At 50.1% G+C, this 20,636-nt stretch overlaps 1 protein-coding gene across 1 annotated transcript; it reads left to right on the forward strand.

Moving 5' to 3' along the window:
* The first annotated feature begins 19,212 nt into the window (after positions 1 to 19,212).
* Positions 19,213 to 20,154, forward strand: LOC149452514 (olfactory receptor 5P81-like). Its single transcript, XM_089689180.1, has one exon. The coding sequence runs from the start codon at positions 19,213 to 19,215 to the stop codon at positions 20,152 to 20,154; it is 942 nt and encodes a 313-aa protein (XP_089545306.1).
* The last annotated feature ends 482 nt before the right edge of the window (positions 20,155 to 20,636 follow it).

The raw sequence follows: 20,636 nt of genomic DNA on the forward strand, positions 1-20,636 counted from the left end.
GCCAAACACAGGCCTCGGTTAAAAAGCGGAAGCCTTCAGCAGCGTGAGCAGATGACAGAGGCACATGGCGCAGGGTGGCGGTGGAGGCAGCAGCAATGGAAGGCCATACAGCACCCTATCACAAATTGGAACCCACCAACAGTGTAAGGAGACCTGAAAGTGGCACATGGCGCAGGGTGGCGGTGGAGGCAGCAGTATTCGGAAGACATACACAAGACTAGTTTAAAAAGCGGAAGCCGTCAGCAGCGTGAGCAGACGACAGAGGCACATGGCGCAGGGTGGCGGTGGAGGCAGCAGTATTCGGAAGCCAAACACAGGCCTCGGTTAAAAAGCGGAAGCCATCAGCAGCGTGAGCAGACGACAGAGGCACATGGCGCAGGGTGGCGGTGGAGGCAGCAGCAATGGAAGGCCATACAGCACCCTATCACAAAATGGAACCCACCAACAGTGTAAGGAGACCTGAAAGTGGCACATGGCGCAGGGTGGCGGTGGAGGCAGCAGTATTCGGAAGACATACACAGGACTAGTTTAAAAAGCGGATGCCGTCAGCAGCGTGAGCAGACGACAGAGGCACATGGCGCAGGGTGGTGGTGGATGCAGCAGTATTCGGAAGCCAAACACAGGCCTCGGTTAAAAAGCGGAAGCCGTCAGCAGCGTGAGCAGACGACAGAGACACATGGCGCAGGGTGGTGGTGGATGCAGCAGTATTCGGAAGCCAAACACAGGCCTCGGTTAAAAAGCGGAAGCCGTCAGCAGCGTGAGCAGACGACAGAGGTACATGGCGCAGGGTGGCGGTGGAGGCAGCAGCAATGGAAGTCCATACAGCACCCTATCACAAATTGGAACCCACCAACAGTGTAAGGAGACCTGAAAGTGGCACATGGCGCAGGGTGGCGGTGGAGGTAGCAGTATTCGGAAGACATACACAGGACTAGTTTAAAAAGCGGAAGCCGTCAGCAGCGTGAGCAGACGACAGAGGCACATGGCGCAGGGTGGCGGTGGATGCAGCAGTATTCGGAAGCCAAACACAGGCCTCGGTTAAAAAGCGGAAGCCGTCAGCAGCGTGAGCAGACGACAGAGGCACATGGTGCAGGGTGGCGGTGGAGGCAGCAGCAATGGAAGGCCATACAGCACCCTATCACAAATTGGAACCCACCAACAGTGTAAGGAGACCTGAAAGTGGCACATGGCGCAGGGTGGCGGTGGAGGAAGCAGTATTCGGAAGACATACACAGGACTAGTTTTAAAAGCGGAAGCCGTCAGCAGCGTGAGCAGACGACAGAGACATATGGCGCAGGGTGGCGGTGGATGCAGCAGTATTCGGAAGCCAAACACAGGCCTCGGTTAAAAAGCAGAAGCCGTCAGCAGCGTGAGCAGACGACAGAGGCACATGGCGCAGGGTGGCGGTGGAGGCAGCAGCAATGGAAGGCCATACAGCACCCTATCACAAAATGGAACCCACCAACAGTGTAAGGAGACCTGAAAGTGGCACATGGCGCAGGTTGGCGGTGGAGGCAGCAGTATTCGGAAGACATACACAGGACTAGTTTAAAAAGCGGAAGCCGTCAGCAGCGTGAGCAGACGACAGAGGCACATGGCGCAGGGTGGCGGTGGAGGCAGCAGCAATGGAAGTCCATACAGCACCCTATCACAAAATGGAACCCACCAACAGTGTAAGGGGACCTGAAAGTGGCACATGGCGCAGGGTGGCGGTGGAGGCAGCAGTATTCGGAAGACATATACAGGACTAGTTTAAAAAGCGGAAGCTATCAGCAGCGTGAGCAGACGACAGAGGCACATGGCGCAGGGTGGCGGTGGAGGCAGCAGTATTCGGAAGCCATACACAGGCCTAGGTTAAAAAGCGGAAGCCGTCAGCAGCATGAGCAGACGACAGAGGCACATGGCGCAGGGTGGCGGTGGAGGCAGCAGCAATGGAAGGCCATACAGCACCCTATCACAAAATGGAACCCACCAACAGTGTAAGGAGACCTGAAAGTGGCACATGGCGCAGGGTGGCGGTGGAGGCAGCAGTATTCGGAAGACATATACAAGACTAGTTTAAAAAGCGGAAGCCGTCAGCAGCGTGAGCAGACGACAGAGGCACATGGCGCAGGGTGGCGGTGGAGGCAGCAGTATTCGGAAGCCAAACACAGGCCTAGGTTAAAAAGCGGAAGCCGTCAGCAGTGTGAGCAGACGACAGAGGCACATGGCGCAGGGTGGCGGTGGAGGCAGCAGCAATGGAAGGCCATACAGCACCCTATCACAAATTGGAACCCACCAACAGTGTAAGGAGACCTGAAAGTGGCACATGGCGCAGGGTGGCGGTGGAGGCAGCAGTATTCGGAAGACATACACAGGACTAGTTTAAAAAGCGGAAGCCGTCAGCAGCATGAGCAGACGACAGAGGCACATGGCGCAGGGTGGCGGTGGAGGCAGCAGTATTCGGAAGCCATACACAGGCCTCGGTTAAAAAGCGGAAGCCGTCAGCAGCGTGAGCAGACGACAGAGGCACATGGCGCAGGGTGGCGGTGGAGGCAGCAGCAATAGAAGGCCATACAGCACCCTATCACAAATTGGAACCCACCAACAGTGTAAGGAGACCTGAAAGTGGCACATGGCGCAGGGTGGCGGTGGAGGCAGCAGTATTCGGAAGACATACACAGGACTAGTTTAAAAAGCGGAAGCCGTCAGCAGCGTGAGCAGACGACAGAGGCACATGGCGCAGGGTGGCGGTGGAGGCAGCAGTATTCGGAAGCCAAACACAGGCCTCGGTTAAAAAGCGGAAGCCGTCAGCAGCGTGAGCAGACGACAGAGGCACATGGCGCAGGGTGGCGGTGGAGGCAGCAGCAATGGAAGGCCATACAGCACCCTATCACAAAATGGAACCCACCAACAGTGTAAGGAGACCTGAAAGTGGCACATGGCGCAGGGTGGCGGTGGAGGCAGCAGTATTCGGAAGACATACACAGGACTAGTTTAAAAAGCGGAAGCCGTCAGCAGCGTGAGCAGACGACAGAGGCACATGGCGCAGGGTGGCAGTGGAGGCAGCAGTGTTCGGAAGCCATACACAGGCCTCGGTTAAAAAGCGGAAGCCGTCAGCAGCGTGAGCAGACGACAGAGGCACATGGCGCAGGGTGGCGGTGGAGGCAGCAGCAATGGAAGGCCATACAGCACCCTATCACAAATTGGAACCCACCAACAGTGTAAGGAGACCTGAAAGTGGCACATGGCGCAGGGTGGCGGTGGAGGCAGTAGTATTCGGAAGACATACACAGGACTAGTTTAAAAAGCGGAAGCCGTCAGCAGCGTGAGCAGACGACAGAGGCACATGGCGCAGGGTGGCGGTGGAGGCAGCAGTATTCGGAAGCCAAACACAGGCCTCGGTTAAAAAGCGGAAGCCGTCAGCAGCGTGAGCAGACGACAGAGGCACATGGCGCAGGGTGGCGGTGGAGGCAGCAGCAATGGAAGGCCATACAGCACCCTATCACAAAATGGAACCCACCAACAGTGTAAGGAGACCTGAAAGTGGCACATGGCGCAGGGTGGCGGTGGAGGCAGCAGTATTCGGAAGACATACACAGGACTAGTTTAAAAAGCGGAAGCCGTCAGCAGCGTGAGAAGACGACAGAGGCACATGGCGCAGGGTGGCGGTGGAGGCAGCAGTATTCGGAAGCCATACGCAGGCCTCGGTTAAAAAGCGGAAGCCGTCAGCAGCGTGAGCAGACGACAGAGGCACATGGCGCAGGGTGGCGGTGGAGGCAGCAGCAATGGAAGGCCATACAGCACCCTATCACAAATTGGAACCCACCAACAGTGTAAGGAGACCTGAAAGTGGCACATGGCGCAGGGTGGCGGTGGAGGCAGCAGTATTCGGAAGACATACACAGGACTAGTTTGAAAAGCGGAAGCCGTCAGCAGCGTGAGCAGACGACAGAGGCACATGGCGCAGGGTGGCGGTGGAGGCAGCAGTATTCGGAAGCCAAACACAGGCCTTGGTTAAAAAGCGGAAGCCGTCAGCAGCGTGAGCAGACGACAGAGGCACATGGCGCAGGGTGGCGGTGGAGGCAGCAGCAATGGAAGGCCATACAGCACCCTATCACAAAATGGAACCCACCAACAGTGTAAGGAGACCTGAAAGTGGCACATGGCGCAGGGTGGCGGTGGAGGCAGCAGTATTCGGAAGACATACACAGGACTAGTTTAAAAAGCGGATGCCGTCAGCAGCGTGAGCAGACGACAGAGGCACATGTCGCAGGGTGGCGGTGGAGGCAGCAGTATTCGGGAGCCATACACAGGCCTAGGTTAAAAAGCGGAAGCCGTCAGCAGCGTGAGCAGACGACAGAGACACATGGCGCAGGGTGGTGGTGGATGCAGCAGTATTCGGAAGCCAAACACAGGCCTCGGTTAAAAAGCGGAAGCCGTCAGCAGCGTGAGCAGACGACAGAGGTACATGGCGCAGGGTGGCGGTGGAGGCAGCAGCAATGGAAGTCCATACAGCACCCTATCACAAATTGGAACCCACCAACAGTGTAAGGAGACCTGAAAGTGGCACATGGCGCAGGGTGGCGGTGGAGGCAGCAGTATTCGGAAGACATACACAGGACTAGTTTAAAAAGCGGAAGCCGTCAGCAGCGTGAGCAGACGACAGAGGCACATGGCGCAGGGTGGCGGTGGATGCAGCAGTATTCGGAAGCCAAACACAGGCCTCGGTTAAAAAGCGGAAGCCGTCAGCAGCGTGAGCAGACGACAGAGGCACATGGCGCAGGGTGGCGGTGGAGGCAGCAGCAATGGAAGGCCATACAGCACCCTATCACAAATTGGAACCCACCAACAGTGTAAGGAGACCTGAAAGTGGCACATGGCGCAGGGTGGCGGTGGAGGCAGCAGTATTCGGAAGACATACACAGGACTAGTTTTAAAAGCGGAAGCCGTCAGCAGCGTGAGCAGACGACAGAGACACATGGCGCAGGGTGGCGGTGGAGGCAGCAGCAATGGAAGGCCATACAGCACCCTATCACAAAATGGAACCCACCAACAGTGTAAGGAGACCTGAAAGTGGCACATGGCGCAGGGTGGCGGTGGAGGCAGCAGTATTCGGAAGACATACACAGGACTAGTTTAAAAAGCGGAAGCCGTCAGCAGCGTGAGCAGACAACAGAGGCACATGGCGCAGGGTGGCGGTGGAGGCAGCAGTATTCGGAAGCCATACACAGGCCTAGGTTAAAAAGCGGAAGCCGTCAGCAGCGTGAGCAGACGACAGAGGCACATGGCGCAGGGTGGCGGTGGATGCAGCAGTATTCGGAAGCCAAACACAGGCCTCGGTTAAAAAGCGGAAGCCGTCAGCAGCGTGAGCAGACGACAGAGACACATGGCGCAGGGTGGCGGTGGATGCAGCAGTATTCGGAAGCCAAACACAGGCCTCGGTTAAAAAGCGGAAGCCGTCAGCAGCGTGAGCAGACGACAGAGGCACATGGCGCAGTGTGGCGGTGGAGGCAGCAGCAATGGAAGGCCATACAGCACCCTATCACAAATTGGAACCCACCAACAGTGTAAGGAGACCTGAAAGTGGCACATGGCGCAGGGTGGCGGTGGAGGCAGCAGTATTCGGAAGACATACACAGGACTAGTTTAAAAAGCGGAAGCCGTCAGCAGCGTAAGCAGACGACAGAGACACATGGCGCAGGGTGGCGGTGGAGGCAGCAGTATTCGGAAGCCAAACACAGGCCTCGGTTAAAAAGCGGAAGCCGTCAGCAGCGTGAGCAGACGACAGAGGCACATGGCGCAGGGTGGCGGTGGATGCAGCAGCAATGGAAGGCCATACAGCACCCTATCACAAAATGGAACCCACCAACAGTGTAAGGAGACCTGAAAGTGGCACATGGCGCAGGGTGGCGGTGGAGGCAGCAGTATTCGGAAGACATACACAGGACTAGTTTAAAAAGCGGAAGCCAACAGCAGCGTGAGCAGACGACAGAGGCACATGGCGCAGGGTGGCGGTGGAGGCAGCAGTATTCGGAAGTCATACACAGGCCTAGGTTAAAAAGCGGAAGCCGTCAGCAGCATGAGCAGACGACAGAGGCACATGGCGCAGGGTGGCGGTGGAGGCAGCAGCAATGGAAGGCCATACAGCACCCTATCACAAAATGGAACCCACCAACAGTGTAAGGAGACCTGAAAGTGGCACATGGCGCAGGGTGGCGGTGGAGGCAGCAGTATTCGGAAGACATATACAGGACTAGTTTAAAAAGCGGAAGCCGTCAGCAGCGTGAGCAGACGACAGAGGCACATGGCGCAGGGTGGCGGTGGAGGCAGCAGTATTCGGAAGCCAAACACAGGCCTCGGTTAAAAAGCAGAAGCCGTCAGCAGCGTGAGCAGACGACAGAGGCACATGGCGCAGGGTGGCGGTGGAGGCAGCAGCAATGGAAGGCCATACAGCACCCTATCACAAAATGGAACCCACCAACAGTGTAAGGAGACCTGAAAGTGGCACATGGCGCAGGGTGGCGGTGGAGACAGCAGTATTCGGAAGACATACACAGGACTAGTTTAAAAAGCGGATGCCGTCAGCAGCGTGAGCAGACGACAGAGGCACATGGCGCAGGGTGACGGTGGAGGCAGCAGTATTCGGAAGCCATACACAGGCCTAGGTTAAAAAGCGGAAGCCGTCAGCAGCGTGAGCAGACGACAGAGACACATGGCGCAGGGTGGCGGTGGATGCAGCAGTATTCGGAAGCCAAACACAGGCCTCGGTTAAAAAGCGGAAGCCGTCAGCAGCGTGAGCAGACGACAGAGGCACATGGCGCAGGGTGGCGGTGGAGGCAGCAGCAATGGAAGGCCATACAGCACCCTATAACAAAATGGAACCCACCAACAGTGTAAGGAGACCTGAAAGTGGCACATGGCGCAGGGTGGCGGTGGAGGCAGCAGTATTCGGAAGACATACACAGGACTAGTTTAAAAAGCGGAAGCCGTCAGCAGCGTGAGCAGACGACAGAGTTACATGGCGCAGGGTGGCGGTGGAGGCAGCAGTATTCGGAAGCCATACACAGGCCTAGGTTAAAAAGCGGAAGCCGTCAGCAGCGTGAGCAGATGACAGAGGCACATGGTGCAGGGTGGCGGTGGAGGCAGCAGCAATGGAAGGCCATACAGCACCCTATCACAAAATGGAACCCACCAACAGTGTAAGGAGACCTGAAAGTGGCACATGGCGCAGGGTGGCGGTGGAGGCAGCAGTATTCGGAAGACATATACAGGACTAGTTTAAAAAGCGGAAGCCATCAGCAGCGTGAGCAGACGACAGAGGCACATGGCGCAGGGTGGCGGTGGAGGCAGCAGTATTCGGAAGCCATACACAGGCCTAGGTTAAAAAGCGGAAGCCGTCAGCAGCATGAGCAGTTGACAGAGGCACATGGCGCAGGGTGGCGGTGGAGGCAGCAGCAATGGAAGGCCATACAGCACCCTATCACAAAATGGAACCCACCAACAGTGTGAGGAGACCTGAAAGTGGCACATGGCGCAGGGTGGCGGTCGAGGCAGCAGTATTCGGAAGACATATACAGGACTAGTTTAAAAAGCGGAAGCCGTCAGCAGCGTGAGCAGACGACAGAGGCACATGGCGCAGGGTGGCGGTGGAGGCAGCAGTATTCGGAAGCCAAACACAGGCCTAGGTTAAAAAGCGGAAGCCGTCAGCAGTGTGAGCAGACGACAGAGGCACATGGCGCAGGGTGGTGGTGGAGGCAGCAGCAATGGAAGGCCATACAGCACCCTATCACAAATTGGAACCCACCAACAGTGTAAGGAGACCTGAAAGTGGCACATGGCGCAGGGTGGCGGTGGAGGCAGCAGTATTCGGAAGACATACACAGGACTAGTTTAAAAAGCGGAAGCCGTCAGCAGCGTGAGCAGACGACAGAGGCACATGGCGCAGGGTGGCGGTGGAGGCAGCAGTATTCGGAAGCCATACACAGGCCTCGGTTAAAAAGCGGAAGCCGTCAGCAGCGTGAGCAGACGACAGAGGCACATGGCGCAGGGTGGCGGTGGAGGCAGCAGCAATGGAAGGCCATACAGCACCCTATCACAAATTGGAACCCACCAACAGTGTAAGGAGACCTGAAAGTGGCACATGGCGCAGGGTGGCGGTGGAGGCAGCAGTATTCGGAAGACATACACAGGACTAGTTTAAAAAGCGGAAGCCGTCAGCAGCGTGAGCAGACGACAGAGACACATGGCGCAGGGTGGCGGTGGAGGCAGCAGTATTCGGAAGCCAAACACAGGCCTCGGTTAAAAAGCGGAAGCCGTCAGCAGCGTGAGCAGACGACAGAGGCACATGGCGCAGGGTGGCGGTGGAGGCAGCAGCAATGGAAGGCCATACAGCACCCTATCACAAAATGGAACCCACCAACAGTGTAAGGAGACCTGAAAGTGGCACATGGCGCAGGGTGGCGGTGGAGGCAGTAGTATTCGGAAGACATACACAGGACTAGTTTAAAAAGCGGAAACCATCAGCAGCGTGAGCAGACGACAGAGGCACATGGCGCAGGGTGGCGGTGGAGGCAGCAGTATTCGGAAGCCATACACAGGCCTAGGTTAAAAAGCGGAAGCCGTCAGCAGCGTGAGCAGACGACAGAGACACATGGCGCAGGGTGGCGGTGGATGCAGCAGTATTCGGAAGCCAAACACAGGCCTCGGTTAAAAAGCGGAAGCCGTCAGCAGCGTGAGCAGACGACAGAGGCACATGGCGCAGGGTGGCGGTGGAGGCAGCAGCAATGGAAGGCCATACAGCACCCTATCACAAATTGGAACCCACCAACAGTGTAAGGAGACCTGAAAGTGGCACATGGCGCAGGGTGGCGGTGGAGGCAGCAGTATTCGGAAGACATACACAGGACTAGTTTAAAAAGCGGAAGCCGTCAGCAGCGTGAGCAGACGACAGAGGAACATGGCGCAGGGTGGCGGTGGAGGCAGCAGTATTCGGAAGCCATACACAGGCCTAGGTTAAAAAGCGGAAGCCGTCAGCAGCGTGAGCAGACGACAGAGACACATGGCGCAGGGTGGCGGTGGATGCAGCAGTATTCGGAAGCCAAACACAGGCCTCGGTTAAAAAGCGGAAGCCGTCAGCAGCGTGAGCAGACGACAGAGGCACATGGCGCAGGGTGGCGGTGGAGGCAGCAGCAATGGAAGGCCATACAGCACCCTATCACAAAATGGAACCCACCAACAGTGTAAGGAGACCTGAAAGTGGCACATGGCGCAGGGTGGCGGTGGAGGCAGCAGTATTCGGAAGACATACACAGGACTAGTTTAAAAAGCGGAAGCCGTCAGCAGCGTGAGCAGACGACAGAGGCACATGGCGCAGGGTGGCGGTGGAGGCAGCAGTATTCGGAAGCCATACACAGGCCTAGGTTAAAAAGCGGAAGCCGTCAGCAGCGTGAGCAGATGACAGAGGCACATGGCGCAGGGTGGCGGTGGAGGCAGCAGTATTCGGAAGCCATACACAGGCCTAGGTTTAAAACTGGAACCCAGCAGCGTGAGCAGACAACAAAGACGCACATGGCAGAGGATGGATCTGGCAGCAGTATGAGAAGGCGGTACAGGGGCCCGTGGCACAGTGTGGTGATGGGGGCTACAGCAACTGGATGCCAGAAAGTGGCCGATAGGGCTATATACTGCATGGAATTATAAAGTTGTAAAGACAGCGGCCTATTTGTCCCTAATAACATGTTTGGGGCATGATTCATGGCGGATTTAGTCAGTTGTGTCAGGAACTGGTGGTTTGAAATCCAGACTAATCCACGCCTGATTCATTTTCACAAACGTGAGTCTCTCCACACTTTGGGTGGACAGTCGTGTCCTCCGCGGAGTTACAATACCTCCTGCCGCACTAAACACGCGCTCCGATGCCACGCTACTGGCCGGGCATGACAGCCTTTCAAGGGCAAATTCAGCTAGTTGGGGCCAAAGGTCAAGTTTCGTTGTCCAGTAGTCAAGGGGATTGTCTACCTCGGCAGGGTGCTGTCCAAGTAGGCCCAAGCCTGTTGTTTGAGGTCCTGCTCCAGGTCCACCTGATGCTGCTGCTGCTGTGGCTGGTTAGTAGTTTCCTCACTGCGCTGGTGAAGAAAGCTACTCATCATCGACTGCAGACTGAGGCAGCCGCTGCTGGTGGAGCTGCCACTGCTCCTACCACCCCACCCCTCCCCTACTGCCATGGCAGCGGAACGCGAGCGCACAGGGCCCACAGTGTCTGAGGATGGACGTTGGTGCAGAAAGGCAGAGACCAACTGACTACATAGGTGGTTTTTATAGTACGTTATTTTGGCCTCCCTCTCAGCAGGTGTGAAAAAGGCCACCATTTTTGAACGGTAGCGAGGGTCCAACAAGGTGGACAGCCAAAAGTCATCCCTCTGTCTGATGGTTATTATTCGGCTGTCGCTACGCAAGCAACCGAGCATGCTATGGGCCATTTGTGCCAAGGAATGCGAGAGACTCCCTGCCTCCATCTCCACAGCATACTGCCACGGTGCGTCTGGGTCCTCTGTCTCCTCCTCTACCAGATGCTCCTGCTCCTCCACTCCTGTCCGCTGAGTGGAAAAACCACCCATTTCACTCAATAATTCCTGAGCACCAATGTCCTCCTCTACCTCCTCCTCTTCTTCCTGTCCTGCCCCCACAGGGGTCATGTGGCGTTGAGATCTGTGCGCCAAGTCTACTGCACCCTGACCAGCCCTTGTTAACAGCATTTGTTCCAGGACGTGCAACAGAGGAATGACGTCGTTCATCCCATAGTCCTGCCGACTCACGAATAGCGTGGCCTCCTCAAAGGGCCTGAGCAAGCGGCAGGTGTCACGCATGAGCTGCCAATGGCTGACATCGAAGTTACACAGGGGAGTACCTTTATCCGCTTGTAACATCAGGAAATCGGTGATGGCCTTTCGCTGTTCGTAAAGGCGGTCTAACATGTGTAGGGTTGAATTCCACCTTGTTGCAACGTTGCAGATCAGGCGATGCTGTGGAATTCCGTTCTGCCGCTGCAGCTCAAGGAGGGTGTGCTTTGCGGTGTAGGAATGGCTGAAATGCATGCAAAGTTTACGTGACATTTTAAGGATGTCTTGCAGTGGGATGGTGGATTTTAGGAACCGCTTGACAACCAGATTGAACACATGAGCCATGCATGGCGCATGGCACAACCTTCCTTGACGCAGAGCAGACACCATGTTCTTTCCGTTGTCGGTCAACATGGTTCCGATTTTCAGTTTGCGCGGAGACAGCCATCTGTCGATTTCTCTGTTCATTACACTCAGAAGTTCCTCCCCTGTGTGACTACGTTCGCCAAGGCATACCAGGTGCAGCACAGCGTGACACCGTTGTGCCCTGCACATGTGATATGCCGGTCGGGTAATGGGACTTGGCACGGTGGTGGCGGCTGAGGACACGGCGGAAGAAGAGGTGGTAGAGGCGGACATCTTTTGTGGACCAAGGACGTGCAAACGTGGAGGCAAAAGCGGCGTGACCTGTCCAAGTTGCTGGTGCGGCTGTGCCGGCACCACGTTCACCCAGTGTGCCGTAAATGACATGTACTGTCCCTGACCGTAGTTACAGCTCCACACGTCGGCGCTGCCGTGCACTTTGGCAGAGACCGACATGCTCAAAGACTGGCCCACCATCTCTTCTACATGTGAATGCAGGGCTGGCACTGCCTTTTTGGCGAAGAAATGCCGGCTTGGCACTCTCCACCGCGGCTCGGCACAAGCCATCATTTCTCGGAAAGGTGCTGAGTCCACCATTTGGAAAGGGAGGGACTGCAGCACCAGCAACTTGGACAGGAGGACGTTCAGCTTTTGCACCGTCGGGTGCGTGCTCGCTAACTGTTGTCTCTTGGAAACGGATTCCAAGAAAGACTGCTGACGGAATCCGTGAAGAGGAGTAGCAGGAGAAGGAGCATCTGAACGAGCGGAAGATGCCAACGAGCGACAACTCCCCTCAGCAGAGGTGTTGGAGCCTTGACTGGCTGATAGAGGGCGATTGACGTCGGGTGACGGAGCAAGTAACGGAGCGTGTGATGGAGCGGGGGCTGGGGCAGGCAGAACCGCTGTATCTTTATCACGGTTTTCCCAGGCCACCAAATGGCGACGCTGCATATGCTGACGCAACGCTGTTGTCCCAACATGGGCCCCTTGGCCACGCTTGACTTTCTGGCCACATAGTCAACATACGGCTACGTTTACTTCCTCGGGCGGCTTGACGAAAAATTGCCACACCGCCGAGTAGGAAACTTTGCCCCCGCTACTCCTCACTGGCTGACTGCTACTTCCTCCGTGCACACCGGCACCACTACTGGCCGTGGTGGTAGGCTGCAGTGGAGCTGGTGCTCTACTCCGTGGCCGTTTGCCTCCACTGACACTGCTGCGACCCTGCTGCCTCCTGGGCAACCCACCGACTGTTTTGCTCGCTGGCAAGCTGACACCCTCTTCTCCTGATGATGCGGAAGCAATAGCCTGATGACGACGAGGCTGCCAAGTGCGATCAGCCTCATCATCATCAATTAGGGTCTCCGCGTCACTACTAGCCCCCTCGGCTGCGTGTGGGTCAGGAGACAGACCTGTCTCTAGACCGGCTACCGAGCCACTCTCCTCGCCAGTACTTCTTCGCCTGGCTGCTGAAGAGGCGGATGTCTCCCCCCGTTCCTGACCGCCCTCTGTTAGCTCTTCCTCACTGTACAGTGGGGCTGAGCCCACAGCATGCGATACTTCGCTTGGTGAGGGAACAGCAAAGGACAGGGGCAGGTAGAGGACACGTGATTTCAGTGGGCTTGCTCCCGGGCCATGCCAACTAACGGTTGTGTCTGACGTACCCCCCGACCGTTGGCTGTAGGTGTCAGAGGTGACCTGGGAAGAGGAAGACGACCGAGTGTCAGGAATGGACTGGCCAGCAATGGTGGGACTCACCTGCCTTTTGATCTGCAGTACCAGGGCTGGCCAGCGGGTGCTCCCAGCAATCAGAGACTCAACTTTGCAGCCAGCTAACACCTGGAACTGATTATTCTGGGGTATTTAAGGGATGGCCAGACTTGCAGACTCTGCCTTGGTGTTGTGTTTGACCTGGGCCCTGTATCCTGTTTCTGTTCCTGCATCCTGTTTCTGTTCCTTTGCTGACCCTGCATGATCTGAACTGCTGCTGACTTCTCCTGCTCTGATCCCGGCTCGCTCCTGACCATCCCTCTGCCTGACCCTCTGTACTTTGCTGCTTGCTACCTGTTCTGATCCCTGGCTTGTGACCCTGACCATCCCTCTGCCTGACCCTCTGTACTACGCTGCTTGCTACCTGCTGAACCTGGCCTGTGACCCCGACCATTCTCTTCTTGCTCCCCCTTTACCTACCTGCCCAATTGATATTGACCCGGCCTGCCTGACGACGCTTGCTTGTATGTACTGTTATCTGTGGGGTGTAGGTTGGGTTTGTTTGCACTGTATTATGTTTAGTATTGCACTGCGTTTATGTTTGTATGGTTAGTGTTAATAAATTATATTGTTTATCACATATCTGAAGTCTGCGTTTCCCTGCGTCAGTCACACACCTCTGGTCATACCTGGGAGCCCTGACACCGAGTCAACCAATCGATGACGCAGGGTTGTCGGTGGAGACACGACCGCTGGATGACACCGGGAGCACTGGCCTCTGGCTGCGACTAGTGCTGCCTCGACCCCTTCCTCTGCTGCCACGTCTGCTCGCTCCTGAAACATTGCCTCCTCTGCCACTCCTCTGCGTGTTGTCTGACATACTCTTTAATTCAATAAGCACCCCAAAAATAAAACCGGATTTAACTCTTTGAACGTACAATAGTGGTTGTGAAGCAGAAAGTCAGTTTATTTAGCACAATCGGTCAATTGCAGCTTGCCGTTGGCTGGAAACTGTACGTTTCTGTCACTGGAATGCACTAATCACCCAAAAAATATTACCGCCAGCCGGCGTGTAAATGGATCTAACTCTTTGAACGTACAATAGTGGTTGTGAAGCAGAAAGTCAGTTTATTGTACACAATCGGTCAATTGCAGCTTGCCGTTGGCTGGAAACTGTACGTTTGTGTCACTGGAATGCACTAATCACCCAAAAAATATTACTGCCAGCCGGCGTGTAAATGGATTTAACTCTTTGAATGTACAATAGTGGTTGTGAAGCAGAAAGTCAGTTTATTTTGCACAATCGGCAAACTGCAGCACCAACTGTGCACGACAGCCACCAAAAAAAAAAAGGGTGTATGTCACTTTAAATTTTCGATTCTTTGATAGCTGTGGCCCTAAGTAACGATTCTGTGTCCCTGAGTAACGATTCTGTGTCCCTGAGTAACAATTCTGTGTCCCTGAGTAACGATTCTGTGTCCCTGAGTAACGATTCTGTGGCCCTAAAGTCTCTGTGGCCCTAACTCTGTCCCTAATACACACAGGTCTGTCTCTCTTGAATGACCGGAGGCTAATGGAGAATTCTAAGATGGCCGCGATTTATAGCTCCACCATTACACAGTGCTGGCTGGCTGGCTGCTGATTGGCTAATGCGATCACATGTCATGAATGAATGCATTATGGGTCAGCGCGCCTTGTCTGCGCGCCTTCCCAGAGATCCCTGCTCCGTCGCCACACATGTCGCCGCCATTTTTGGGAAAATTTGATTCGTGCATCCGAAGTTTGCTAATCTTCGGATTCGTCGCGAATCGAATTTTTCCAAATCTTCGAAACGAATTCCACTTCATCATGTTCGATTCGCTCATCTCTAATGGTAATACGTAATATACCAACCACATCACTCCTGAAGGAATCACAACCTGCACCAAAAAAAGAGTATTACAAATTTATAATAGAACAGAGGTCAAAACAATTTACTGGCATCCATTTACATTTAAAATTTAAAGATTCTTTAATCATGGGATTGGATTATGGTGGATGAAATGATTCAATTTATTCCATAGTAGGCTGAGCAGACCCCAGAGACATTACACATATAGTCTGTTATTTATTTTGTTCTCTGCATATTAAATAGAATTAAAATACTCACTTGACAATTTGTGTAGCACCTGGGGTAAAGCTGATGATATTCACAAAAGACAAATCCCCAGGGAAAACAAATGAGATAAAAAGAGAACCTGGGAAATCTTGTGAGAGCAAGACATTAAAAAATGAGTCCAAGGTGTAGACGTGACATTGGACTGCTGAGATCTCACCATACCTGTGCAGCTCAGAGTAAGTCTAATTCAATGCTGTTCTTCTGCCACCATTATAGATACACATGACTGTTAGATCCTTCAGCTTCTGTAAACTCAACACAAATACATACTAATAAAATATTGCAAAATGCTTGAAGTAAATTTGTTACATACTGTATGAAGAAAGATCGGTGTTGTAGGGAAGACTACATCTCTGAAACCTTCATAGATAAATGTAAGGGGCAGCATGGTGGTTAAACGGCAAACACTTGTGTCATGACTCTTTGTATCCTGGGTTTGCTTTCCACCAGAGACAGTGGGGTTGATTTACTAATACAAAAGCACAAAATTTGGGGCAGCTGTGGATGGTAGCCAATCAGCTTCTAACTTCAGCTTGTTCAATTAAGATGGAAGCTGATTGGTTTCTATGTAGAGAAACTCCAGATTTTGCACTCTCCTGTTGTGGTAAATCAACCCCGTTATCTGCAAGGAATGTAATCAAAGGTTTCCAACACACTCTTTGACCATTTGGTGAGACAGCAACTGACCCTTTTATGCTTGCCAGTAGCAAACCCAGGCAAGCATTAAAAAAAAAATCTTTGTTGGTTTGGGTTTCCCCCTCTATAGTGGTGAGATAATTGGCATCTCAATAAATGGACATAGAGTATGGTGGGGACTTTGGGTTGTAATTTTTCCTGGGACAGAAATTGGTGAGGTTCTACATATTCTATAAACCTTGTGCACACAGACTTGAGCTTGTTAACACCAGACTGAGCAGCTTCATGTGCAGAATGTATTAACATAATTCAAGGCAACTTTGTTTAATACCATACAACCCCCTTCACCTTCAGTCTGGTGTTTATTATGAATCATGTGAAGATATATACCATAACCATTTTTTTTAATGCTAGCACTTTCACTAGAATCCATAGACAGGAGTTGAAAGGTTGTCAGGGCCATGTAGGACCCTTTCACTGGGCATTATATGCATAACCCCCCATAATGCCATAATTTATGGCTGTGACATGATTCTTTTACTAAACTCTGGATGATATTTTGATGATCCGTGGGGGTGCTGGTGACATACGCTTTAACTTGTGTTGAGATGGGTGTCAAGCTAGTAGCTGTTACAGCATCCATTTGGTTTAGGCCATCTCCTAGAACTTGTGCAATTGATATATTCTACTTTAGGGATTATGGTGACCTAATACACTTACTGTGGAGATTCTGAAAACTACACCTTTACTGCAGGGAGGTTATTGCTACTATTAATAGGGTCTTCCAAGCTCAGATCCCAGAAGACCCTAAGTGCTGTCTTTTGGGTATCCTTGGTGATCTTCCTGTCGAAGATATCCCTAAGCAGGCCATAGCTAGAGCCTCTTCCAGGCGTGTAAGTTGATTCTGAGACATTGGATATCTGCTGACCCTCTCTCACTGGGTGGCCCATATGGGGATAACATTAGGCTTGAAAAAAAAATATATCAACACAGACTGCACTAGTAAATTTGACAAATTGTGGTCCCCATGGCCGGATACACCTGGCCTAGCCCCTGTAGATTTGAGTATGGACTGCATATTGTGATAGTTTGATAATGGGAATGATCTATTGACACTGTTTCTCATAGAATGTTGTGCACTGATATGGTATAGTATTTGTGCTTTTTCTCCTATTCCCTTATTGTTCTTCAACATATTGGCTCTTTAATAATTTTAATTGGTTGCTTAGAATATGTAATGTATCCTTGATGCGCTCTGGATCTTTGTACAATTCCTCTTTTTGTTCAATAAAACCTTTTTCTTGAGGAAAAAAATAGAAAAGAAATATCCTACTTGATTTACTATTTGTCCTCATGATATCCCTTGAAGTAAACCTTTCAGCTCTGACAACATAATACTCTGTTCCAATCCTCACCCCTCTCATAAATGCTTAAAAACCAGACTTATTCTAAAAGGCAGCTGTTTCATTAAAATACACAGTTCTTATGATATCTCACTCCTGGCAAATATTTTGACGTGGCAGAGATCATGGGAACATATATATAACCTTTTTGTGAATCATAAAAAGTAAATAAATAAATTAAAACATACAATGTACAATAAAGTCCAACAAATCAAAAAAATGTCCAAAAGGAAAGTCCAAAATAGTGTCCAAAAAAAGATGCCAAATTTTCAACTCTTTTCATCCAATAGAAGGATTGACTCCTATTCCATCCAAAATGCACCTCAAAGTAAAAAAATAAAAACTAGTGCATTACCTTAATAAACAAAAATAATCACCCCGTGAAATTCACAATTCACTTCAAAAACATTTGTGCAATAGAGAAGAAAAAAAAAAAATATATATATATATATATTAAATAAAATAAAATATTCAAATCCAAATCACTTTCACAAATCAAACTGTGAGTATTCTGTGATCACTGCAACTCAGTGTATACCATTAACCAACACACAGTAGTACTAAATACTATTACCCTCTATAAGTATTGAAATGCTTAAACAATACTATGGATCAGTACTCCTCCATATTCTCTTCAAAGAAATTTTTTCCAAGGTCCTCAGAAAGATAAGAATGGTCTCAGGACTGGTATTCAAAGCATAGAGATAACTTTTTATTCATCACTTACATTAAAATTAGAAATATTCAGCTCCAGACATTTTAATGTAAGTGATTAATAAAAAGTTATCCCTATGCTTTGAATGTACAAACTGTGCTGCATTGCTGGGTTGAAGAACCAGGAAGAGACAGTTGGCTACTTATGATGTAGAGAAGACTGTGGAGGACTAGGCATGCAGGAGAGTGACATATTAGAAAAGGATAACATTGGATTCGCTGAGCATGTAAGCATGTAAGCATGGTTGTGAGCATTTCACAGCAAAAAAGGTAAAGCAGAATACAGAATAAAGACTTCCCCAAAGGAGTTACAAGGTCCAGTTAAATTATAACTAAAGGCAAAGCTTTCTAAAGTTTTGGATAGAGTGGAGAGGGATTAGCACACCAGGTTTAGATTGCAGTCTGTGCCTCCTGTAGGGAAATTTACTCTCTCTTATCGTCCTGTTTACCATTATCATTGAAAGTAAAAAAAAAAACACATTTTTGGTTTGTCCCCAGAAAAATAGTAGAGGGGAAATTTTCCATTAGACACACTAGTCTTGGTGACCTGGGTGTCCCCAGGGAATTCCCTTAATTTGCAGATATTTTCTCTCACTTCCTTTTCTGACTATGGGACCAGAAGTGACAGTAAATTTCCCTAATAGGACCCAGGTAGAAAAAAAACTTGTATGGGTTATAGCCTTGCCTTACTCTATTCAGAATGAAAAAAAAATGTATTGCCCATAGTTCTACTTTAAACGTTATAATGAAACCTGTGTTCAGAATTCATTTGAGGTTTACTGTTGAGGGTCAGTTCAGAATAACGGTGCCTTAATGTAACATTTTCAGCTGCAAGATTTTGCATTTTCTACATTCTTTGTTCAGATCTTCATCTCCTTTTATTTCTTTTTTTTTTTTAGGTGTGAAATATCTTGGCTTTGAATATGATGCACCCAAATTACCATACTAATTGTACTGTGTTTGGAAGCTGTAATTGAGCCTTGTACCATGTTAACCATTAATTAATGTGGAAAGATTGAAGTTTAAGAGATACAACACATGAACAAGTGTAAGTAAACCCTAACAATGAACTATTTTCTCCCTTTTGGTCTTTAAATCACACCATTTGAGGCAGTCCAAATAACCCAAATCACTATTGCTTTAACTCTACTCAATTGGATGTTATTACATAGTCTGGCTGAAAAAAGACGAAAGTCCATCTAGTTCAACCATAAAAAGTAAAAAAGTTATAATACTTCACCCACAGTTGATCCACCGGAAGGCAAAAAAAAATCCAGCAAAGCACGATCCAATTTGCTCCTCCATGTTGGCTTTTATAATATTAAACTTATGTTGAGAAATAGACCGCATTAAAAAGTTTGAACTTTCTTGCAGGATGATGACCATTTGTTGACTCTTTCTTGAAGACATGTGTGAAGACAACCAAACTGAAGTAACTGAGTTTTTGCTTCTTGGTTTTCAAAATCTCCATACAATTAAAATTCTTCTCTTCATTGTGTTTCTCCTATGCTATATAGTGATATTAAAGGGAAACCTCCTCATTATTGTTTTAATTTCTATTAATGAGAGTCTTAAAATCCCAATGTTCTACTTCCTCAAACACTTAGCAATAGCTGACCTCATGATAACCACCAGCATAGTCCCAATGATGTTAGCAATCATACTAAAAGATGGAATCACGATATCTGTTACTGCCTGCATCATCCAGATGCATTGCTGTGCTCCTTGTGGATTTGTGCAATGTTTGCTTATTGCAATTATGTCCTATGATCGATATTTGGCCATATGTAACCCATTGCGTTATCATTCAATCATGGAGCTCCATATCTGTCTTCAGATGGTTGTCTGGTCTTGGTTGATAGTTGCCTTTGCATCCAGTGAATTAGTTTTGGTGTATCAGTTACATTTTTGTGGTGGGAATAACATTGACCATTTCTTCTGTGATTCTGGTCCAGTGCTAGAGCTGTCTACTTCAGACACTTCTCTGCTTGTATTAATCGATCTTTTTCTGTCCATTATAGGTATTTTTCTTCCTTTTGCCTTTATTATTGTGACCTATGTCTTAATTTCCTTCACTATATTACATCTTTCTTCATCCAGTGGAAGACGGAAAGCGTTTTCCACATGTAGCTCACACCTGGCCACTGTGTGCACATATTATGGGAGCTTGATGGCCATTTACTTGACACCGTCAGATAAAAGATCAATTACTACAAACAAATTTATGTCTATTTTCTGCATTGTGGCAACTCCCCTGGTGAATCCCATTATCTACAGTCTGAGGAACCACGAGATCAGAAAAAGCCTTGAAAAAAGTTTAAGAAATGTTAAAACAATTCATTTACACTGAAACTATATATTCATTTTCCATATCTCTATATTTATAGTCCTTGTTTCTACAACTTGAAATGGTTAACAAGTTTTATGTAAATTGCTTGTCTAGTTTTAGAATCTATGACTTGATTTTTCAACAATCATTATTTGCTATAGGCATCCAAAAAAGGTTAAAGCTGAGCTCTGTATGCTTGCAAGCTGGATACCAAAGCAGCAGTAGGTTTGGATTGATTTCTAGAGCTTGTTAAGAAATTGTTAAGCCGTGAACCTCTTAGCTACTATTTTTTATTTAATGGGGTCTTTTCCTTTTTTAATATCTCTTAATATGTTTCTAGCTTGGGGTTTTTAGAGTACAGCAATCACTTGTTGCTGACTGTCCATCCATTAAATGTCTCCTTTTCTAAGGAATTATTATTATTATTATACAGTATTTATAAAGCGCCAATGGTTCGCTCAGCGCTGTACATTACAAAGGGGGACAGAACATGTGACAGAACA

This window comes from Staurois parvus, unplaced genomic scaffold (assembly GCF_062004578.1).
Source record: "Staurois parvus isolate SC_StPar_1 unplaced genomic scaffold, SC_StPar_1.0 ptg000470l, whole genome shotgun sequence".
NCBI lineage: Eukaryota > Metazoa > Chordata > Amphibia > Anura > Ranidae > Staurois > Staurois parvus.

Coding starts and splice junctions, on each gene's coding strand:
- LOC149452514 (XM_089689180.1), top strand. CDS start 19,213: ATGTGTGAAGACAACCAAACTGAAGTAACTGAGTTTTTGCTTCTTGGT.